We start from the raw sequence: 24,604 nt of genomic DNA, 5'->3' as shown, positions 1-24,604 counted from the left end.
AAGCAGAGAATCAAATGTGGCACTCCAAGCTCAGAATGCAGCAAATGTTTAAAACGTTTAATTAATTTTAATTAACCTTTTGTCTCCGCAACAGAAGAACACATTTGGGTAAGCAATGTTAAACTGGAGAAAAAAATCATGCTGTCTGTGTAGGTGAGTAAGGCTGACCATTATCAGCATCACCACCAAATCTTTGCAGCCTGCTGACTATTACCACCTCATGTGTAGGGCCCTACCAAATTCACAGCCATGAAAAATGTGTTACGGACTGTGAAATCTGGTCTCCCCCAGTGAAATCTGGTCTTGTGTGCTTTTACCCTGTACTATAAAGATTTCAAGGGGGAGACTAGCGTGTCTCAAATTGGAGGTCCTGACCCAAAAGGGAGTTGCAGGGAGGTCACAGGGTTATTTTAGAGAGGTTGCGGTATTGCCAACCTTACTTCTGCGTTGCTGCCTTCAAAGCTGTATGGCCAGAGAGTGGCGGCTACTGACTGAGGGCCCAGCTCTGCAGGTAGCAGTGCAGAAGTAAAGGGTGGCAATACCATACCATACTTCAGAGCTAGGCTCCCGGCCAGCAGCTGCCCAGCTCCGAAAGCAGCGCCACCGCCAGCAACGCAGAAGTAAGTGCAGCAGTACCGCAACACCCCCCCCCACACACACAATAACTTTGCAACCCCCCTGCAACTCCCTTTTGGGTCAGGACCTCTACAGCTACACCACCATGAAATTTCAGATTTTAATAGGTGAAATCATGAAATTTACGATTTTAAAAATCCTATGACCATGAAATTAACCAAAATAGACCAGAATGGAATTTGGTAGGGCCCTACTCATGCATATCATGTTCTATTTCAGTATGCAAAACACTTACCCTCTGGTCAGAAATACTTTTGTCAGTTTTCTTAAAGGAACATGTTTTCCCAGCCTTTTACATCAGTGAAAGACTAGATTCCTTTATAGATGTTAGATTTCCAAAGTGAAAAATTAGGAATTTTTTGTGGCACTAACCTTGAACTGTTCCTCCAGCCTCTCTCGAAGAGGGCTCAGCTTCTCCAAGCCCTTACTCAGATACACGTGGCCATGGAACTTAATAAACGCCTTGATGAAGTCAGACACACCCCATCGAGTCTTCACCTCATCCCGACTGCAGTTTGAGAGAAATAGTTGGCTTCAGTCTTTGTAACTAGACATAGCTGCATAGACAAAGGATCTTCCAGGCAGAAACAATGCTAATAGCTGCACCCCCTTCTCAGAGAAAGGACAGGGGTGTGAGAGAGAAGAGGTAGTTTCCACTATTGGCTGCCCCTACCCAAGAGATGTGTTGGTACTTGATATAGTGCACTTGCCTCCAATAGTGCTCCCACCCGAGAGTATCTCAGATACAGGTACCTCCCTCTCAATACATATATAAGGCGGATGTGGCTGGAACGGGGGTCAGTGATCTCCTACTCCTGTGTGCACATTTGGTATTATGAATGCTTATCCGTGGTGAGTATACACACAAACACACCAAATAAGGGAGTGAACACTTGCCAGGACAGAGTCAAAGGGAGTGTTAGATATGAGTAACTACTCACTCCCTAGAACAGATCAGCCTCACCTTTCCAGTGCTTTAGAAAGTGCTTTTTGTAGATTAGTGGAGGCAGCTGGGAAAGGGAACTTCACAGCAATGCTTCTGCAGTAGTAGAAAATTGTGGTCAGGTGGTCTCCTTTGGAGGAAGCTAAAATAGCCAATTGATTGTAAGGCTGACCTAGGGGAGAAGAGGATGACAATTTCTCATGGAGTGAAGTGATCTTTTCTTCAACTGTAACAAAGCTTTTCCCTCTATTTGCTCTAGGAAAGAATCTTTATTTCAATCTAAATTTTGGCTATAAGGACAGCAAGCTTCCATTTAAAGTATATATATCCTTTATACAGATCAGATTCAAATTAATTTGCTGAACTAGTTACTCACCCCATCTCAGCACTGCTATAATTCACAAGCTACAGAACTCATGGTTCAAATTTTCACAAATCCATTAAATGTAAAAACAGATGTAAATGACTTAATAAAAAACTTTGTCTAAGCAGGAAGGTACAGTCAAGGCCAGGCAAAGTTTTACCTCTAACATACCAATCAGAATCTATTAGAAGTTACTGATGTAGTACAATTTAAAATACACAGGACAAAAAAGACAGCTCCAAAGATTTAAAAGTCAGTTTTAGATGACTACTGCAGTAACTGAGTCCGGTGGGTGTGGCTCATAAAAGTAGTTTGCATTTTTGCTACAGAGCAACCTGCAGCACATGGGAATTTGTATTCTATTCATTGTAGTTGAATTAGTTCTATTCACTACTAGATCACTGCACCTGCATAAGGAGAGAGATTAGGAGGAAAATAGAGTCAGAAGGCTGAACTACAGAACCACCTCAAACTTGTATGAGTAACTTGGAGACCCACTGTGAATTACTGAATTTTATTTATTAGTAAGTAAACAATTAAAGAAAGCAAAAAATGCTTGTTCATTTGACAAGTGCAGTATAGGTTTAATAATACTTCATACAAAATGCATAAATGTAGTGTAGCATGTTCTGTAACTATGAGACCTCACTATAAAACTTTGCTATTAAACCTTTGAGAAATGAAAACAGATTGTATGTGAACTATGGTGCATGCAGATTAGTGAAGTGTGAATTATCAAGGTTCTACTGTAACTTGTTGCTGGTATTTTATTTTTTTTAATAGTCAAGATCTTAAACTATTTCTCCATTTTCTATGGAGAAAAAAGCAAATGCCTTAAATACTGATTTGGGATAGTAAACTCAGCAGAATAGAGGCATCTCAGACTCACCATTGGAGGGAACAAGCTGAGCTGCATGTCTATAGTAGGACTCTGCCTGGCTGGTCTGATTCCTGTAGCGAGCTAAAAAAGGAAAGAAAGGCAAGTTTAGACAGCAGTTTGTCTTGCTGCTCAGAGGGATAAACTCTCCTCAACATTTCAAAGTATGTGGTCCTGCAGATTACAAGTACATACAATTTATTTGAGGAGACCCATAAATGTCTTGCAAATACTTTAAAACAAACAGTAGAATTACATACCGAATACCCATAATAGTACAAGGAACATCAATACACTTTTCGTTGCCCTCCCTTTCCCACTCCTCTTTCAGGTCCAAAAGTCACAGATCACCAGCTCTTATTCAATACCCTCAAATACACTGTGCCAGACACATTACACAAAAAGTTGTGAATGCTCCTCATACCTCTTGACACTAGGAGCATTCAATACCTAGACCTAATGCTAGGTTATTTTAAAGTAGTTGCAGGTTGCCTTTTAAAATAACCCTTTCTACAAAACGTTTAATCTAGTGTGGATCATATAATCAAAATATGTAAAGCACCACAATAAAATTATAAATGGAATAAACCTGTTGAACTTAAGTGTACCTGGATGCAAAATAAAACAGCCAGGCTTATGAAAGTTAGACTTCTTACCATGTTCTTTGTAGGAAAGACTGTTTAACATAGGCTCTCTCTGATATGAATGCCTGTTAAACGTGCCATCTTGTTGCAACACAAATTCTTGTAATAGCTCTTGCAATTTAACAGGTTTCTACTTTTCACTGTCTGACTCTGCAGCAAACAGAGCTCCTCTAGATGAAAACACAAGTCTAAGCAAATCATTAGAAAGCTACTCTTCATAATATCACTGCCTTCTTGCATCACAGTCTTTCAAGGTCTCTAACACCACAGCATTACATTTCAGACCTTTCAACCTCTTCGAACTGTTCAGTCTACAGGCAGCAGTTCAAGGTTGGCCTAACAGCAGCACAGGTTGCACAGATTCCTTTCCAAGTTTATGCGATACAGAGCATCTCATCTTTCCTTGCTCCAAACACTCACCAATGTCTCCAAGGTGGACAAGGCAGTGCTGGCAGATGTATGAGCAAGAGCTAGACTGCGGCTTCACAATGGCGCTGGTGTGCGTCTGTTTATTGCTGATAATTCCCAGCTGGGAGGACTTCACACGGCAGGGCAAGTCTACATTAAACACTGTGCACAGCTCCTGTAATAACTAGAAGAAAAGCCCTAGTTTAATAATAAAAATCAGACAGTAATCAACACAGCAATGTAACAGTATACAGCAGTGCAAATACTACTACTACTACAACAACAACAACAACAACAACAACAACAACAGAGTTGCATACCCCACCATACAGAGCACCTCCATAAAGAAGGCATGTTCCCCTTACCTCACTGCCCAGAGGTAGATAAGTAGGGGGTAGAGAGCAGATGCAGATCTGTTATGGTCATTTTTAAATCTTTTCTGAGAACAGCAATTACTAGTAAGGTTTTCCCTTCAAATTCCTGACTCCAATGACTAGTTTGCGTAAAGAATTCAGGCCAGTGGGAGCTGCGATCGGCCGAACGTGCGGATGCAGCAGGTAAACAAACCGGCCCGACCTGCCAGGGGCTTTCCCTGAACAAGTGGTGGCCCAAGTTTGAGAACCACTGCTTTAGAGGACTAGTTCAATGGGCTTTAAGACAAGACACTGCCAATTCTTTGTAGCATGTCAATACACTGTGCTATCTATGGTCCAAAGAGTTCAAGAAACAGGCTTGAAAGAAAAAATTCTTATGCTTTTTGCTTTCATTGTAGAAGCTGAGAGTACACAAAATTTAGAGTCTGTGTAGAATCCCATTCCCTTAAAACACTGTTAATGAAACTCATGGAGAAGGAAATTCAAGATCACTAAGCAAAAACTTGGATGGGAGGAGAGCACTACCGTTTCTTTATGGGAAAGAAGCTCTTGTGTCCAACTGCCAGAGGCAAAGGGAATATATAATTAAAACCTGAGCAATTGAGAGGGGAAGGGATTTTTAATCTGATTGAGCAGAGCTGAATGTTAACTACAACAGTTTTAACATCCCTATCCCTTCAGATAAAAGCTGAGAGAGTGCCCACTCCAGTTCTCTAGTTGCTCATGGCATCCTCTGGCATTTTGCCTGACGTGATAGAACGCCAAGCCAAAAACTATTGGTGAGAGACTCAAGTTCCAAAGCAGAGACAGTTGTTACTGAATCAAATAGCACTCCCTCAGATCAGCATTCAGTGTGAGGAATGACTGAGCTTTGCTTTTTTAATGCTTTTGTAGTTTTGCCTATAGGCTTCTGGCAGAAGCTCTTGAACCAAGAGCATTTTGTTTCACCATAATGGAAATACCTATGTACAGCCTTATTACTAAGAACTGGACAGAGATGTAAGGAATGCTTTGCAGTCCTGTAAATTCACTTTTCCAAAAAAAAATTTACAAGGAGAATAAAGTGTCTTTTAGCTTCATATTAGCTGCAGACAACTGAATCAAAGAGAGGCAGGTGAGACAGTCAACTCTTATTTATGTATTTGGCACAATCTTCCAGAGTCTGAGTAATCACTTGGAAAGTACCTGTCTTGGGCTACAACATCTTGGCAAGGTTCAAGAGTCTCCCAAGAGAAGCACCTTATTCATAATAGGCAAATACTGAATAATAAGCCTTCTCCAAGACAGAAGACTCAAACTTTTAACTTAAAATGTGATATGGTGAATAAGGAACGATACAGAACTAGTCTTGTGATGAATAAAGAACAATAATCCAGAAATAGACATTGCATTGCAGGGACAGGTAAGAGCATTTCTTCCATTTGTCCTTTTAACAATAATTCAGACAAAGCCTTTGAAGGCATACAAACTCAAAAATCCTCCTCTGATGTGCCTTTGTATATCAAAATTACCACTAAGTAACAAAGAAGGACTACTTGTGTTAGCTGGTATCTGTGTTGGAGACCAAAGACATAACATTGACCTCTGCATGTTCTCCAGCTGGAGATATGAAGGGTCACACATAGATCATGGCCAATCTATCAAGGATGGATAAGCAGAATGTCTCCATTCTCAGCTAAATCTACATAGGAAGCCCAAAAGGGAACTGTAGCTGGTACAGCTGATGGGGACAGGGAGCTCATATCCCAGAGTTCTTGGATGTCATGGTCTCCAACTTTGCAACTTTCTTGACTCAAGAAAGGCACAGATGTGTCCATGCCTAACCATCTTCAAAGTTATAGTGCATAGATGGGGAAGCTATGAACAGCCTTGAAGGTTAAGAGGTGAAATGCGATACCAAAGTCTGCTTCAATTGTCCAGACAATACAGAAAACAGCAGCACAGAAAATACACATGGCATCAAGCATTTAGGTTTTATGTGCTCCTTGAAGAGTCAAGTCCCACAAAGCAGCTTCTCAAGATTGAGGATTTCATCCTTCTCAACTGGGAACAAAGTGGATGAAAAAAACATAGCAGTACTTTTTCAAGCTCTGCCCATAAAACTCAACCCCTGCCTACTTGAACCTTTAGTCATTTGGTAAATGTGGAGTTCTTGCTTCATGCACATTATAGTTACACTTTAAAATGTACTTTTTGCTCAGACAGTAAGAAAAGTCTTCTTATATGGACAAAAGCAAGATAAAGAATCCCTTAAAAGAAGAACATCTCCAACTGATGAAGAGGAGAGAAACCTCTGAGGTGATCTTCCAATATACAGTGTGATAGGTATTCATTCTCAAAGATGCCATCTGCACAGCAGTTTCACACCTGAGCATAAGTAGCTTGAGTGAGGTATCCAAATGAAAAGCCGATCAATTAGCACTGCAATTAGCAGAGCAAGAAAGAGAGCCTATGCCACAAAGTTCATGTTACTTTTATGTTGTTAACATACTTCAGGGAGGAAAGATACTTCCAAAAAACAAAAGGTGTAAAAACAAGTAAGGCCTCAATGAGAATCCTCAGACTATCAGAAGTTGGCCAATTAATATAAGTGATATCCCAAAGAGAGAACTCCAGGAGACAGGAGAGTCTTCTCTGCTTCACCCATCATAACTCACATGTTCTACAGTACTGTCTGAACAAGGACTCCTCTTCCTAGAATCTGAATTAAAGTTATAATGCTTCATGCGGTTGGGCAGGAAAAACCATGTTAGCTTTGCTCATATTCAGAATTTAAGCAGACCTCATGCAGCAAATGAAGCTGCTATATTTTGGATATTCTGGGTTGTGGTTCCTATAGGCATCAGACAAACGATGTCTTATGATCTTTTTACTAGTAGTGGACTAGTAATGAGAGAGACCACAGAATAACCAAGGGTCATACAATGGACTTTCACATAAAAGTTAGAGCACCTTGACTTTGCAGATGATATCAGCTTGCTATCCCATGCCCTCAGAGACATGTAAGCCACCACAAATGATCTCCAGATTTATGCACAATTAGTAGGGTTGACAAACACCAAGAAAACTAAAATTATGAGAATCAACACAAGAAACATCAATAATACTTTCTAGGACTGACATGTCACATATCTTGGCAGCATTGTAAGTACAACAGGTGGAACAGAGACATTAAAACCAGAATAGCAAAAGCCAGCCATGCTTTTGTAACTCTAAAGCCAATCTGGAGAAACAGAAATTTTGTCCTCCAAACTAAACTTTGAATATTTAACATCACTGTAAAGTTGGTCTTACTATATGGTGCTAAAAACTTGGAATCTAAATTACAAATTTTCATGAAAAACTGCCTTAGACAAATCCTCAGTCTCAGATGGCCAAAACAAAAAGGTGAAAAACTCTGGAGAATAATGAAACAGAAGCCAATAGAACAGGATATTATGGAACAAAAATGGAAATGGCTAGGCTATACATGGAAAGACCCAAAATATCATGACAGGCAGGCATTGGACAGGAACCCTCAGGGCAAGAGGTGGCAACCTAGACCAAGGATAACATGGAAACACACCACAGAAGCAGAACTGAAAGCTATCAAAATGACATGGAAAGAAGCGAAGACTGCTGCAGGAGACTGGCAAAGATGGAAGGCTCTGGTGAAGGCCCTACGTTCTGCATGGAATGGAAAGGCATAAAATGAAAATATCTAGGTTTGGGATTATCAGGAGTGTAAGGGAGTTGAGTGTCCTTAATATTAATCATAACCCTTTTACTGTTGTCAAATCTCCACCACAGTATTATTTTAATTTCAACTTTTTAAACAGAATGACCTATGTAAAGTCATCAGTTTTATAATAGTTTTTAAACAGCCCAATGAGTACAGCCCTACCAAATTCACGGCCATGAAAAACGCATCATGGACCATGAAATCTGGTCTCCCCCCATGAAATCTGGTCTTTTGTATGTTTTTACCCTATACTACATAAATGCTGGTCTCCCCCGTGAAATCTATCAAATTGGGGGTCCTGACCCAAAAAGGAGTTTCGGGGGGGTTGCACGGTTATTTTTAAGGGGGGGAGACGCAAGGTATTGCCATCCTTTACTTCAGCGCTGCCTTCAGAGCTGGGTGGCCGGAGAGCGGTGCCTGTTGGCTGGGCGCTCAGCTCTAAAGGCAGTGCCCTGCCAGCAGCAGTGCAGGAGTAAGGGTAGCAATGCCATACCATGCCACTCTTACTTCTGTGCTGCTGCCTTCAGAGCTGGGCAGCCGGAGAATGGCAGTTGCTGACTGAGAGCCCAACTCTGCAGGCAGCAGCACAGAAGTAAGAGTGGCAATACCATACCACGCCATCCTTAATTCTGCGCTGCTGCTGGTAGCAGCTCTGCCTTCAGAACTGGGCTCCTGACCAGCAGCCGCCGCTCTCCAGCTGCCCAGTTCTGAATGCAGCACCGCCACCAGCAGCAGCACAGAAGTAAGAGTAGCAGTACCGCAACTCCCCTACAATAATCTTGTGACCCCCCCACACCTTGAAATTTCAGATTTAAATAGCTGAAATCATGAAATTTACTATTTTAAAATTCCTATGACCATGAAATTGATGAAAATGGACCATGAATTTGGTACGGCCTTATCTATGAGGATTCAGCTGATCCGCACAGAAACATCTCCCCAACTGGGGTTCCTTCAAAAGTCAAAAGATTGCTGAGGGATAATTATGGGACCAATAACAGTAGTAGCTGTGTTTATTAAGATTACATGCCAAAAAACTATGTTAGAGGAATATTAAGGTTACAAACTCAAGCACCTTGTGTAGTGAAGGAGACTCATCTGTAGGAGCCCTCCCTTATTTGTTACAGGACCTAGAAGGTATGTAGTGGATTGCAGGAAAGGAAAGGATGGTCTCAGGGATAAGACAGCTGAAAGTTGCTCTGGAGAACTGGATTCAATCCCTTCTTCTGCCAGAGTTCCTCCATGATGCTGGTCACGTCACTTAAACCATGCTTTTCAAAAGGTGGTCAACTAATTGTGTGTTTCTCATTTTATGGATGCTTGATTTTAGACTCTTGGTCTGATTTGCAGAAGTACTGAGCACTCACAGCTGCAACTGAAATCAATGGGAGCTGTGCTTTGAACATATGAAGTCCTCTATGATGCTAAAAACTCTAAAAATCAGGTTCTAGGTGTCTCAAATTGGACAGCCAGTTAGAGAACACTTTTGACTTTACTCTGTTTCTTTGCTGAAAGTAAATTCATTGTGAAAAACTCTCAGATACTATAGTGATGAGCACCACAGAAAAACCTATGAGGAAATTAATGATTCTGAGAGCAGGGTTTGAACAGTGAGCAGTAAAGAAGGCCTGGGGCCACACACTGAACAAGGAGACAGCAAAATATTGAATATCTGCTAATTATTATTTCCTTTGTTTTTTTAAAAAAAGCAAACAAAAAAATCCATTGTATGGCATCACATTGACATGCACATGAGTCATTAACAGGATTAGAACCTTTAGCTCTACTGCATAGACCTCTGTCATTAGAATGGAGAGAGTAATTAGTAACAGTAGCAGGTTAGCCTCTATTTGGACCAGCACTAGAGGGGGATGGGACATTTGCCAGTGGGTTTCACAGGTATCTGCTGGCAGCAGGGGAATGGTGAGACTCAGGGACTTTGGATTCCATTGTAAGCTCTGGAGGGGAGTGTATTCTAATGGGCACAGACTCTTCTGCCCCTTCCCCCCAAAGCTTCACACCTTCTGCCCTGTCCCCTAAAACCTACCCCTGTCCTAGTTCTGTCTCTACCCCACCATTGGCCCCATCACTGTCCCATTCTCCTAACCTAGTCAGTCCCAGTCTCCACTCTTCAGGCTTCTAATCCCAGTCTCTTTGTCCAGTAAATGATTGCCTTCCCCAACTAATCTCTTCCCTTTCCCAGTCTCCTTGCCCAATCATTCCCAGTTCCTTCCCCCAAATTGCTGGTTTCTTCCCCTGCCTTCTAATTGCCTGCTCATGTTCCCCATCCTCACTAGCTCCACTCACGTTCCCCATCCCTGCTAGCTCCCAGTCCCATTCTTCTTCCCTAGACTTTTCACCTAATCTCAGCATCCTCCCCTCACCTGGCTCCTTTTGCCCAACCAGTTCCACTTCTTCCTCATGACCCTGTTCCTTCTCAGATCTGTCTCCTCTCCTCCTTCGCCCCATCCCACTGATTCCCAGTCCTAGTCTCCATGCCCCTGCCAGCCTCCAGTCCCAGTTTCTGCTCCCAGGCACCTTGTCCCATTCTACTCCTTCAGCCCTTCCCCACAACAACCTCGGTCCATTTTGTCCCTTCTGTAATTGAATCAGATGACTTCCTCCTTCATGCTGTATGGGTGCCAGCAGAGGGGGTTATTGAGTGTAGCTGAGAAACAGGTTCCCTGTTCTTTATTCCAGTGCCCAGTTCTATCCTGACCCAGAGTAGCTGGGAGCAGTCATTACAGTGAAAGTCCTTTTGAGCCCCCATAACCCTAAACTGAAGCATGCTCAGTTTACTCTATGGGGATGGTGCATGCACAATCTAGTCAATAATACGCGCTGTCAGAGGCTCAAGCATGCCTCGTGTACATAAAATCTTTGGAGATTTCAGCTGTTAAACACTAGCAAATGCAAACTGCAATTTATCAAAGGCTCATAACTAGGGCTCAGTGTATGTCATGGAGGTCGTGGAAGTCACAGATTTCATGACTTTCCGCGACCTCCGTGACTTCTGCAGCGACCAGTGTGGCTGACCCTAGGGCGGTCCAAGCAGCTGACTCTGGGGCCAGCCACACCAGCTTCTGCTCGGGCGGCCCCTGGGGCGGCTGGCCGGAGCAGCGGCTGGTCGGGCGACCCCTAGCAGCAGTCCCCTGGCAGACGGGCCCCGGCAGCGGATGCCGCTGACCCTGGACACCTCCCCCACAGCAGCCCGCGCTGCCCCCCCCAAGATTTATTCAGGCTATTTTTAGTAAAAGTCATGGACAGGTCATGGCTGTGAATTTTTGTTTATTGCCTGTGACGTGTCCATGACTTTTACTAAAAATACACGTGACTAAATCGTAGCTTTACTCATAACTTGGCTAACTATGGGCAGATTTTCAGGGGGTTGGCAAAAGGCACATCCCTGACACAAAGGCCACCCCCTACCAAATTTCAAGTCCCTGCTCAAAAGCATGAGGACACTAATGCTTTCCAAAGAAAAGGTTCTCAGATTATTTTTTTGACATTGAAAACCAGTGTATTTTTCCCTAATCTCAATCAGAAACAGCTGAATAGTTCTGGCTGAAATTAAAAAAAAAAAAAAAAAAGGGGTGGGAGTGGGGGTGGAGGAGAGACAAGGCAGTCACCCAGCATTGAAAATTTCAGCCCAAGCAGTTAAAGTTTGGTAAAGTTAAAAAAAAAACAAAAAAAAAAAAAACCTGGAATGGAATACAGGGTCTTATAATGAGAAGCATAAGGAAACCTCAGTAAGAAGCTGGTCTACCAGCCTCACCTATAATAAATATTTTACCATTTTTAGACTCAGACTGCTGCAGGAATCAGGAATGAATACCTCATGCTCTTCCTTCTCCATGTACAATATTAAACAACTGGTCAAGTGCATTATGGGAGCTTGTCTGCCTTAAGCATAAGCAATTGCTGGAGAGAGCATATTAGATTTGGCAAATAAACAGTGCAAGCTAAGCAGAGAAGCTGCATACATTCACTATCAGGGCAAAAGTGTAAAAAATCTCTTGCTCCAAGGTTGTGCATTTGTACAGAGACCAGTGTTTCAGAACTCACCTGTGTGTAGAAACCGCTAGCTGCCTCTAGGAACAGAGAAAGGTTTGCCTGAACTTCACTCCGATTCGGGTTTGCTCGGTTTTTTGCCTGCCCCTGAAGTGTCGTGATCTGATTCTTAAAAGCATGATTCCAGCTGAGAATAAAACACAATTCTGTTGGCTACAGCAGTGACTCACTGGGCAGACACTGAGCTCACTGAGAATGGGAAAAAACTGTTTGTTACAATTATAAGGCACCTAGCGTTAACTCCATCAAAGCTCTCCACTTATTCTAGTGCCTTAACTGCTCCCCTTTAAAATGGAACAGAACATGCAATGGAAATCTAAAGTCAAACAGGGAAGAACTGCAAGTTCCCCCCCCAAATCTCCAAAAAACAAATAGATTATTTCAGCATTAACAATTATTTATTTGCTGCCAGCACTAACCAGCAGGTCAAGCACTATTAGTCATAAAGCTTTGACCATCAGTCTCACGGACAGGATTAGAGAAAACTGTTCAGGAACTGATGTCAGGCCGAAACGTCTGAACATCCAGCAGCTTTAACATCATGCTCTTTCAGACTCTCAGCCAGGGACTGGAAGAAATGCAGACTATTAACCAAGGCTGGTACAAAAAGATGCTCCTGTTCCTCAAATAAGATCCAGGGGTAGAAGTCGGGGGACAATCCAGCAAGATCCTCACCTGGCTCTGAGGAAGTCATACTGAATGTCCCACTAGAGCACTATCCCTAGATGATCTCTCCCCAATCTCTGGCATAGAGAGTCTTTGTCCCTAAATTAGTATGAATGAACATTTGGAGCTCCTCCATCACCAGCTTCCTGAATGCTCAGAATGGCAGTGTTAGGGAAGATTTCCTGCTCTTCTGATCCATCTTTCCTTGATGGTAACAGAAAGGCAAATGCCTCTCTTCCCTCCTCCCTTCAACCTCACACAACTGAGGGGGGCTCAACACCACTAGTCCTCACCCCATAAGAGGATCTTTATCAGTGATGATTGCACCACCCTCTTCTCATACTGATCACAGGGATACTTCCAGCTTGTTTTACTAACACACAGTACTCTACTTCTGTGCTTCAGCTGTAAGGCAGGGTGGCACTTGCTCATTTGTAAGTTAAGAGTTGACATTAGTGGGTAAAGCAAGTGTGATTGAGTCTTTTGTTTTTGAGTCTATTGTTCTGAGCTGTGTCTCACCCACATGGCTCTCAAGTGGAGCTAGATCCCATCCCCTGACCTCAGTGGGAGCTACACTATAATTGCTAAGGCTGAGTACCCAAAGTCTTTTCCACGACAAAGATTATGTGGCAGAGCAGCTCCTCTTGGACATAGTCTGTTTTTCCCTATTTACCTGGTTGACTAAAAAGGCAAGTCCATTGATTAGAATTCTCAAACAACTTTTTGGGAATGCTGCAGGGATTTCACTAGGAATTACATATTGGGAAGTCTCTATGTAACAAGTGACACACCTCTCTCCAACATTAATCAGTTCCATAAATCCTGCATCTCACTCACTGTGTATGCTGCACATGCCTAAACAATGAACTATTATTTACAAGTCCTTTTTTGTGAGTATAAATCCATTAGAGATTTTCTGATACACAGCAGGGTTTTCCCCAAAGTCCTTAAGGGCAGGAATTGTAAACATCCTTTCAGTCCCCATTCCCATATATTCCTCCTAGTTCTTTAAATTCAGTGTAAGATTATTCAAAATGTATTTATTCAAGCTTCCACTTACAGAAAAATTGAGCCCATTTTATAGGTTGTACCCATTCTTCCATACGTTTTGGAAGGATCCTGCTCTAGTACACAAACACATGTGAATATCTGTGATTAGAATACTTACAGGTCCTGTTCCACTTTCTTGTCTAAAGCATACTCCAGATCAGTTACTAGCATTTTCTGGTATAAGTCCTGTAGAGCCTGTCTGGATGTCCAGACTTCAGCTGGACCCAGCTTCGAATCTGAGCATCAAAAAAAAAAAAAAAAGCAGATTTACCACGTCCCAGTATATAGAACAGCATCATTTCAACTGATTTTTCCCATTCCTGCCCCAGGAAAGAAAACATCATGTTCATGCCACACCCAATGCCATGCCACACCTCCCTTCAATTACAGCTTCATCAAAAAACAAAAACTAGGAACACTAATGAATACCAGAAAGAGATTTGCAGGCTTTGCAACAAAGGGCCAAAATGACAAGCTGCTAGAAACCAGAGGATTGCACATGAATTTCATATGCAAACTATTTTACCAAAAGCACATCAACATAATATTTATTGCAGTTCTGAAAAAGAGTAAGTTACCACTTATATAAATTCACCAGCAATAAAAACAGGCTATCTCGTAAAAGCCAGAAGATAGATGCTGCAAAGCAGCATTTTAGGACTTCACAGGCTGCATTTGGGGGATCCGCAAGTTAGTGTTGGACTCGGCAGTTCCAGCATCTTTGGTGCTAGAAACCAGAGACACATCTTTTCTATTACTGAGAACATCTGCTATTAATTTTTAAATAAGTATCAGATCAGTCATTACCCAAGACATATGAGCTAGGTCCAGTCCTGTTCTCTCCTCCCAGGTGGAAGATAGGACTCATCCTACGTCACCAGCTGGGAGAGAAAAGGACTTGTCTCTCCATAAGTGTTTTAAGGCACTGCATGTGAGTTTTAACTATTTAAGTTTCAGATTTTCATTTTCCATCTACAGCAGGGAGTATAGCCACTCGTAAAGCATTCTCCATTTATCCACATGGGAAGAATAGACCTTTAACAGGACACAACCTGCACACTCCAGAGTTCTTGGAAATCCCAGCTACTCACTAGATCATGTTTATAAGTAACTGTTTGAACTCAGGATATCAGTTAGGTCTCAATGTCCAAAGTTAAAATGAAATTTTACCACCTGCTTCTTTTATGCCCATCGTCTCACTCCTATTAGGAGCCTGGTAAGCATTTTGTGTCACTACAGCACAAAGAAAAATAGGACTCAAACACAATTTTAGTAACTGCACTAATGGTGAAATAAAAGACAATTACCTGTCATGTCAGCCTTCAGGACTTCTGCCTGCCTGCAAGAGGAAGACAGGACAAGACATTAGATATTAACAAGGACTGATTTAGATAATCAAGTTACACCAAAAAAGCGGGGGGGGGGGGGTGAGGGGGATTTGTTGTTGCTGGGATTTTTTCTTTTTTTAAAAACTTTTTAAAAATTGCTTGAGTGCGGGACAAAGACAAGGATTCAAGTCTTTTTAGGGCTTGTCTATACTAGGTCAAAGGAGTATTGTTTTGTAAAGGTATGTATAGAGGTCCAAGTAATAGCCTTACAGATCTCTGCAATTAGAACGTATCTGAAACTGGTCTACTCCTAAATGTTAGGTCGACTTAGATACATCACTCAGGGCTGTGAAAAATTTCACCCCATCTGACGTAGTTAGGTCAACCTAACCTCCACTGTGGGTACAGCGAAGTAGACAAAACAATTCTTCCACTGACCTAGCTACTGCCTCAAGGGGATGGATTTACTACAGTGATGGAAACATCCCTTCTATCACTGTAGTGTCTATGCTACAGTGCAACTACAGCATAGCTGCAGCTGTAGTGCTTATAGTGCAGACATATCCTACATACCACATTATGGAAGTAGACATTGCTCTGGCAGACTGTGACTTAATCCCAACAGGGAGTTGAATGGATGTTAACCTAAAGCTCTCCTCTATGCACTGTCTAATCCATCTAAATAATGTCTCTGAAGAGATAGTGACCTATATGGGGGTGTGCACATGTGTGCAAGAGAGAGAGAGCGCGTGCGAGCTATCGTGAGTGAGCGCTGCCTTTTCAGGTTGCCATAGTCCATCTAATATTGGAAAGGCAATTTTTTGATGGAGAACTCAGGATGTCAAACAGGCTGGGATATTTCTTCCATTGTAACAGATGGGAATTTCAGTGTCTCTGCCATTCTGTCCACAAGTTCACAGAAAACATCTTCAGAAGAGGAAGCAACCCCTTCCACTTAATGTTCCAAACGAGCCATATGCTGCTCATCTGACAGTAGCAGGAACTATAGCAGAGGAAATGCTCCATGAAAGCAGGTAAAGTTGACAGATCCAGGACTCTCAGATCCAAGGTGAGAGACTTTTCCTGATCTCTAGTGGGAGAGATACCTAAGTCAATGAGAACACAAAAGATTTCTATAATGCTTAGACAAAGGCTATCAAGCACAGAACACTATCTGTCATTCATGCCAGTAAACAAATTCATGCTCCACATCATATCTGGGAGGGTGTGATGATACATAGGCACCATATTGACCGGTGTATTCCTTCTGATGAGAATGGAACCCAGGAGGTATGCTGGTATGTCGAACACATCCAATTCTTCCTCTGACTGCAAGTCTAAACTACAAATTATTGAAGACAATACAGGTATGTCTACCCTGCAATAAAACACCTGCACCTGGCCCAGCTCAGCTGACTCAGACTCTCGGGGTACAGGCTGCAGGGCTATAAAATTGCAGCACAGATAGTGGAGCTTGAGCCCGATCTTTGAGACCCCGCAAGGGGAGAAGGTCCACGAGCCCAGACCCCAGCCCAAATATCTACACTACAATTTTATAGTCCTGCAGCATGAGCCCTGCAGCCCAAGTCAGCTGACACAGGCCAGTCACAGATGTTTTATTGCAGCATAGACATACCCTACAAGACCTGGCATGTGTAAAATGGAGTGTCTGGGGGATATTTGAGACAACTTTTCTCACCTCTTCTCTGGCTGTGAGGAGGAGGGCATTCGAGGAGGATAACTAGCAGTAACCTTCATTTTATCCCACTCAGAAGAAAAAGCTTGTCTCTTCAGGTTCTGGTAACTTATGGAATTGCCGATCTGTATGGTGTACCTGCACTACCATAGTAAATGTTGGTAAAGAGTGAATAGGAGATGAAGAAACTACTTCCTGCTCCAACAATCTTTGGATCCAATGCAGTCTTCAGAACTGGGGGATGACTTTTAGGCAGGGATATACCTTCAACCAGCATCTTAGACTTTGATTTAGGATCTGATGTTATCCAGTCTAGATGCAATCGATCTGAGGATTCTCTCAATTTGTCCTTGCTAACAGAAGCCTTCTTGTCTTGCATATCTTGGAACTGAAGTAGAAAGATCCGAGGGTTTCTCCCGTGGTTTGGCTTTCATCTCACAAGCTGAAACAGACTAAGTCCGAGTGCCTTTAAGGTCAGTCCAATGATTTGGGGGAAACTGATTGCACTGAGGTGCTGGATCTTGATCTTTGAGCAGTGATTGAAACCTTCTACATAGCGTTGTTCTTAATGCCAGAGGTGTAAGGAGCAGACACAGGCCTTTTCGTTGTGAATACGGATCCCTTGGATGTGTCGGGTCCAAGAGGCTCTGCAACCAGAGATTCATGACGCAGTAAGACTTACAGCCTGTTGTCGCATTCCTTGCATACCCTCAGAGTAAGTGTACTATAGACAGAGCATCTTGAAGGAGAGTGACCCTCCTCAAGGTGTTTTGTGTGGGCATACAACACCAGAAAGACTGCAAGACAAGAGGTGCGCCTTTCAAAAGCAAGTCTGAACTTTCAGATCTGACATGGAACCAGTAGTCAGAACTGAAATTAACTACTATCTATCAATCATCATCATAATAAAAAAACACCTTTTCCTTAACCAACTAACCTTTTCACTAAAGTGACACTAAAAACTACACTAAAGTAAACCACTAAATTCTTTGAGAGAAGAATCCTGATTGGATAGATGTGAACCTCTCCAGATCTTTCTGCCGGTGTGGCTGGAAGGAACTGAGACAGCAAGCAGAGGGCACCACATCCCCTTTCATAGCCTTGCCCTCAGAATGTTCAGGAATGCAGAGAGGAGAGGTAGGAAGGATGCATGAATGGCTCTAACAGGCACTGCTATGAGGAGGTTAGGTTCCACTGTCTGCGCTGACAAGGTCAGTGCATTCCATGAGTGGGAATATGCAGAGGACACTCGAAAAAGAATTATAATTGATGTACCTATACTACAATAATTAGTAAACCTTTCCTGTGTAGACTAGCCCTTAAAGAGTAAGAACAGTTAGAGTTTCAATACGTAGGAATAATATTTCTGAACCACTAATGTCCCAAATCAAAGCCTCCATTGTGTGTCTATATGGAAGATGCAGTTTCACACTGCAGATAAAGTGCAATTTTAAAAAAAGGAAACCTATAGGCACATCATAACACTAGTTATATTGACTCACCCTTGAGTTTAATACCCAGAAAAAATAACTCATTCTTAATGTTAATTGTTAAGACTAACTCATTTCCAAGGATCAGTTTTCACCAAGTCAATTACCAATTTATGTCAATTCTTTGACCTTAGAATAATTACTACCATTTAATATTAAACAAAATAAACAACTATTAATAAAATGTGATCACTGGTACAGCATATTTCAATAAACCTTATCTGCCTATCTTGGAACACTACATTTATGATTTGAAATAAACAAAACCTCTACTCCTTATATTAAGTCCCTATACTTGTCATAATGGAATCCACATTTTGTGGGCAGGCCCTAACAAAGTACAAGTTTCTAAAACAGGGAATGGAAATTACTTAAATATCAGGGCATGTCTATACTACAAACTTTTGCCACCGCAAGTTACATCGGCATAAAGCCACTGCAGTTAGTGTATCGCTTGTGCGCGTGCATACTTGGCTCCTCGCCCTGGCACTGCATGTACTCACTAGGAGTGAGTGTGTGTCAATATACAGTGCCAAGCACAATGGGTAGGTAACCCAGTCTGCAACCCACTGCTGCCCAATGCACTTTCTTTTGAGAAGTTCTGGCAAAGCACAGTGGGACAGAAAAAAGTTGTGCAGCGGTGACTGGGAATAAGGGGTCAGCATCCCAGCATGCAACTGTCTCAATTCCATTATATTATCTATATCCCATAATTTTCGTGCCTTTCTTAAAAAAATCCCACGAACCTGCATGGCCGCCTTTGCTGTCCGCCATCTGACAGAAGCATGGAGACTGCACAGCTCTGAAATATTGTCATAAGCATTGCAAGCACAAGAGGCATGATCCTCCAGTATTTGCAGAGACATCTTAAAAACCAAAATCAGCATGGAACACCATGATTTCTTGGAGGACAGATTGCTGTGCAACATAGTGAGAACCAATTCGAGGCTGTTGGTAGCATTCATAGAGCAGCTGCAGATAGTGGAGTGTCACCTCTGAGCCTAAGAAATGAAAACTGACTGGTGGGATTGCACTGTAATGGGTTGGGTTTGGGTTGATGAACAAGGTCACATTCCTGGATCTGTGTGCCAAGCTTGCCCCAGCCCTCCAGCTCAGGGACACCAAAATGAAAGCTGCTTTGACAGTGAAGAAGCAAGTGGTAATCACATTGTGGAAACTTGCAATGTCAGATTGCTAGCGGTCAGCAGGAAAAAATTTTGGAGCTTGAAAATCCATTGTGGGGGTAGTTCTGTGTGCAGGGCTATTACGACTGTTACTCTAGGCCAGGCGTTCTCAAACTGGGGGTCAGGACCCCTCAGGGGGTCACGAGGTTATTACATGGGGGGGGGGGTCGCGAGCTGTCAACCTCCATCCGAAACCCCGCTTTGCCTCTAGCATTTATAATGGTGTTATAAATTAAAAACTCTTTTATATATATTTAAGGGGGGGTCGCACTCAGAGGCTTGCTATGTGAAAGGGGTCACCAGTACAAAAGTTTGAGAACCACTGCTCTAGGCAATGTGCAGGTCATAGTGGATGGATTTGCAGCAATGGGATTCCCAAACTGTAGTGGAGCAATAGACAGTATGCATATCCCTATTTTGGCATCAGACCATCTTGCCACAGAGTACAAGAGAAAAGGCTACTTTTCTATGATATTGCAAGTGTTGGTGGAGCACCAGGTACACTTCACCGACATCAACATTAGCCAGTCAAGAAGGTGCATGACACATGCATCTTGAAGAACAAAGGACAGTTCAGAAACCTACAAACAAGGACTTTTTTTCTCAACTGGCATATTAACATTGGTGATGTTGACATGCCAATAGTGATCCTAGGGGACCCAGTCTACTGCTTAATCTCTCAGTTCAGGAAACCATATGCTGGCCATTTCAACAGCACCAAGGAAAGATTCAACCACTGGCTCAGCAGGTGCAGAATGACAGCTGAATGTGCTTTTGGTAGACTGAAGGGACACTGGCATTATTTACTCACAAGATTGGATCTCAGTGAAAAAAAATCCCAATGGTTATAGCTGCCCGCTGTGTCCTGAATAACATCTGTGAAACAAATGGGGAAAAGATGCCTGCTGTCTGCTGAGTGAACAGCCAGACATAAGGGTGATTAGAAGAGCTCACTGCAGAGCTATATGGCTCAGGGAGACTTTGAAAGAGTACTTAACCAGTGATCCACAGTATTGCATTGTACTGTGATCTACCTCGCCCTGCTATTTTGGGGCCTCTTAGGAATTGTTTGGTACTTCGTGTACAGATATAGATCACTGCCAATGCACCTATTAATTTTGCAGTGGTTGCTGTCCTTTTGTGATTATTACACTATCACTGACCTAATGTGTTGTGTCACACTATCCGGTAACAAGTGAGTGGGTGCTTTCTGAACTGCTAGGAACTCTGCAGTATATGTTGTGAACTACTAATGATGAATTCTTTTCCACATAATAGAAATTTATTCAGTAACAAAACCAGTGCAAACAAACAAACAAAAAGCCTGTGCAATTTAAAAGTAAATACATTAATATATTAAATTTTTAATGTAACAGAACTTAAAGGGAAAGCACACTCAGGTCCATTTTAGCTATCCATATAACAAAACGTGGCTTTCACAGGTCAGAGTATGTGAAGCTGTGGTTGTTCTTAACGTTGCCCCAGGATGGAGTGGTAGGGCTAGGGATGCAGCCCCTGATGCCATGTGGAATGTTTAAAGAGGTGTTGCAATGGAGTTCTCAGTGGACTACAAAAGGAGGCAAGCCTTGGACTGTTGAACCTGTAGGTCTACAAGAGTCTGCAGCATCTGTTTGTTGCTGGAGAAGCCCCATTATGTCCTGATGCATCTCCCTCTCCTTTTTCCTGTTGGAGCTCCTAGTCTTTCTCCAGGATGTCTGCAATGTTCACCCTTCAGGCCCTTTGCTCACAATCTGATGCAGCACTGGCTTGCAGGATCTCATGAACCATGTCCTCTGTCTCCTCTCTATCTGGCTCTGGAGTTCTGCAGGTGTGGAGGAGGAAACCCCTCGATGTCACAACAGAGCAGCTGTAGATAAAACAGAGGTACTATTGTCAATACAGTCACAATGGAAAGTGAAAGTTAAGATTCAGAATTCCCTTCCCTTGCTTCTCTAAAGTTTTAAACAAGACATGCTTATTGACATTTCTGCTTCGGAGTGCTTGTGCATGGTGCCACTCACAGCAATCACGGTGCGTATGGCCCGCCGGGGGGAAGGAAATGAGGAGGGAATAGTTAGGTTGCATGAAACTATGAATATAGGCAATGGCACTGAATACTGGCACGATTTTTCACAGGCAGTGGTGATTTAGCTGATATCTCACTCCTGAAGTAACAAAGGTATACAGAGCACAGCTGCTGCTGGAGTCCCAAAGCCGCTGGGACCGTATGTTGTTAGCCTGTGTACTCCAATGGTGCCTGCCCAAGTCATTACTGACTGGCGTGGGAAAGTGTCCTACTGTGGAGGAAGAAATAAGGCTACCATCCCTAGAAACCTTTGGGAGAGAACTGCAGAGTACATCCATGGAAGTTTCACCGAGATCTCTCAGGAGGATTCCAGGGACATCCCTGTTTATAAAAACAAACTGCTCCATGTGTCCCCCTTGCTTAACTCTACAGAGGAATGAAAAGCAGATAACTCTACCTCTCTTCGTTGTACCGCTATCTCTTCTAATATGAGTAAATTAATGAAAAGTCGATAGCTGTGTCCTGTTAAACTGTGGGCACCATCAATACATCATTGTAATAGGAAATACAGTTGCACACTTACCCGAGGTTCCTTTCCCTGCACCAGGCTCGCTCGTGCTTGACTGCCAGGACTGCAGTGCAGCTTCAAACAGGTGCTGGTCGCATATCCCCCATCCTCCTCCTCGCTGTTCATGCCAGGGGCCTGTGACTCAAGCTCTTTGGAGCTATACATGGTGGTCTGTGGGGTGGTAGTGGAGTCTCCGCAAGTATGGCATGTGGCTCTTTATAAAAGCAGCAGGTCTGTGGCTCAGCACCAGATTGACTGTTGGCCTCTCTGGCCTTCTGGTATGCCTGATGCAGTTCCTTCATTTTCATGTGGCACTGCTGCCTGTCACTGTTGTACCCTTTCTCCTGCATCCCCCATTAAATCTGCTCTTATATGTCCCTTTTCTACAGCTGGTCCGTAGCTGTGCTTGCACGAGCCTCTTCTCCTGGTCCAGATTATCCAATATTTCCTGTCTACTCCAACCCGCAGTGCATCTGGAGCAGATAGCTGGCATGATCAGTAGCACATAACAACGGAGAGCTGCTAGGTGTGCTCGGCAAGCCAGACAATCAGGAAAAGGCATTAAAAAAAAAATAATAAAATCGCAGGACTTTAAAAAGGGAGAGGTGGGGGACTTCTGGCCTTTGGGATTCTCGGGCAGTGGAACTGACAACTGCGACCAGAGCAGTTAGTGTTGGGCACTGACGGACAGCTGCTAGCGGACTGTTGGGGTTGACGTAAGTAACGTAGTGTCTATACTCGCACTATGTCAACTTCAGTAGATTGACCTTGGCTAAACGCCCCTGGGGGAGGTGGTGTTACTGCACTGCTATGACAGTGCACTTACATTGGTGGGAGGCCAATTTAAGTGCAGGTACATGTACAAGTAGGCTGACGCCAGGCAGCTTACATCACCCTAACTTTGCAGTGTAGACCAAGCCTAAGTATATTTAAAATCATATACCTCTTCCTATGCTTCCTAGACTTCCAAGGAATTGGGGCTGGTCTACACTGGGGGAGGGGGGGAGGGGGAATCGATCTAAGATACGCAACTTCAGCTACGCGAATAGCATAGCTGAAGTCGAAGTATCTAAGATCGAATTACCTGGGGTCCACACGGCGCAGGATCGACGGCCGCGGCTCCCCCGTCGACTGCGCTACTGCCGCTCACTCTGGTGGAGTTCCGGAGTCGACGGTGAGCGCGTTCGGGGATCGATATATCGCGTCTTAACGAGACGCAATATATCGATCCCGGATAAATCGATTGCTACCCGCCAATACGGTGGGTAGTGAAGATGTACCCTAAATCTATGGGTAGTATTAACTGTCATTCATAATTTCTCTCTCATCTCCAAGTCAGAATAGCTGCAAATACAGCTGTCTGATTTATGGGTGAAGACAGGCTATCCCCTTTGTGGGGCTGTGACATACCCAGGGTACAATCCAGACCAATGAGTAGCTGTGTCACTCCTGACCGCAAACCTCAGATGCACTTTACACTGCTTTGCTGCTGTAGCCTCCAGACTAGACTACTCACAAACAGCATCCAGCATGCAAGTCGCTCCCAGCTACGTCTGTGTGTGTGTGTGCCGCAGCCATCCAGCCACACTGGCTCTTACCAGCCTTAGGTATATTGCAAGGTGCCCCAGCACATCCCCAGTCCTAGATTTACCCCCAGAAATATATGTCCTGTATTGCCCAGCCCTCTCCTGGATAACTAACTTATATAAAGCCCATCATTTTATTAATAGACATGATAAGGACACATCTTGTTACCCCAAATGGCATTTCCCAAACACTTCAATTCAAACACACTGGATAATATAAAACAAAATAAGTGAACTAACTACAAAGAGAGATTTTAACTGAGTACAATTTAGGAGGCATAAAATCAGAAATGGTTACAAGAAAAATAAAGATAAAATGCAGTTGGTGCCTCATTTAACAGGCTATGTTAATTTCAAAGAACTCTCAACCTTCCCCACCCCATGCAAGCCTCCAAATCCTGCCGGCCACCTCAGACCCCTCACCCATGCCTATAAGTGGCACAAACCCCACAAGCCCCACTTCCCACTCCTGTCACCCACTGCACCAATCTCCTAGGATTAAAACTGAATTACTATGGAAAGGGGAAATAAGGTGAAACACTGCTTACCATCTCCAAACTCTACACAGGCTGGGAAAAAACTACTGAAATAGTATTCCAAAACTGAGGAACGAGAGTGTATCATTGTTGCCATGGATACTTGAATCACCTACAATAACTACTTGTTCTGTTTCTCAACTCTCCCAACTTCTGCCTCTGACACCAATCTCCAAAGACAGGACTACTATCAGTTGCAGAACTCTGGACTCATTTCCAAGGCAGGAAAAGGAAGACCTAAGACAAAATGTTTGGGGACCTCCTGGCAGCATCCCAAAAGAGGGATAAATAGTGGAGTGGAGGGAAGTTCTCCTTGCAGAGAGAGACAGGTGATGCAGAGACAAGCGATGCAGAGCTTGTGCAAAAGACAAACCATCTTGAGAACATGCTGCTGCAATGGCCTGCAGCCCATGGAGAACAATATGTTCCAGGAACA

General features: G+C 43.2%; 1 protein-coding gene across 2 annotated transcripts in view; it reads right to left on the bottom strand.

Moving 5' to 3' along the window:
• Positions 1-24,604, bottom strand: part of LOC113407224 (protein SMG7) — a 100,884-nt gene that overhangs the window by 42,161 nt on the left and 34,119 nt on the right. For both annotated transcript variants that reach the window (XM_026655451.2, XM_026655452.2), the window contains exons 2-8: positions 15,062-15,093; positions 13,873-13,990; positions 12,033-12,165; positions 3,885-4,056; positions 2,833-2,904; positions 1,601-1,751; positions 1,009-1,144 (exon numbers count right to left, since the gene is read on the bottom strand). In XM_026655451.2, the coding sequence (XP_026511236.1) occupies positions 1,009-1,144; positions 1,601-1,751; positions 2,833-2,904; positions 3,885-4,056; positions 12,033-12,165; positions 13,873-13,990; positions 15,062-15,093 (814 nt within the window). The remainder of the gene's footprint in view (positions 1-1,008; positions 1,145-1,600; positions 1,752-2,832; positions 2,905-3,884; positions 4,057-12,032; positions 12,166-13,872; positions 13,991-15,061; positions 15,094-24,604) is intronic.

The sequence above is a fragment of the Terrapene carolina genome, unplaced genomic scaffold (assembly GCF_002925995.2).
Source record: "Terrapene carolina triunguis isolate 2854851 unplaced genomic scaffold, T_m_triunguis-2.0 Scaffold210, whole genome shotgun sequence".
NCBI classification, from domain to species: Eukaryota; Metazoa; Chordata; order Testudines; family Emydidae; genus Terrapene; species Terrapene triunguis.
The sequence above is the reverse complement of the archived record's forward strand: the minus strand, read 5'-3'. Positions and strand labels throughout refer to the sequence as shown.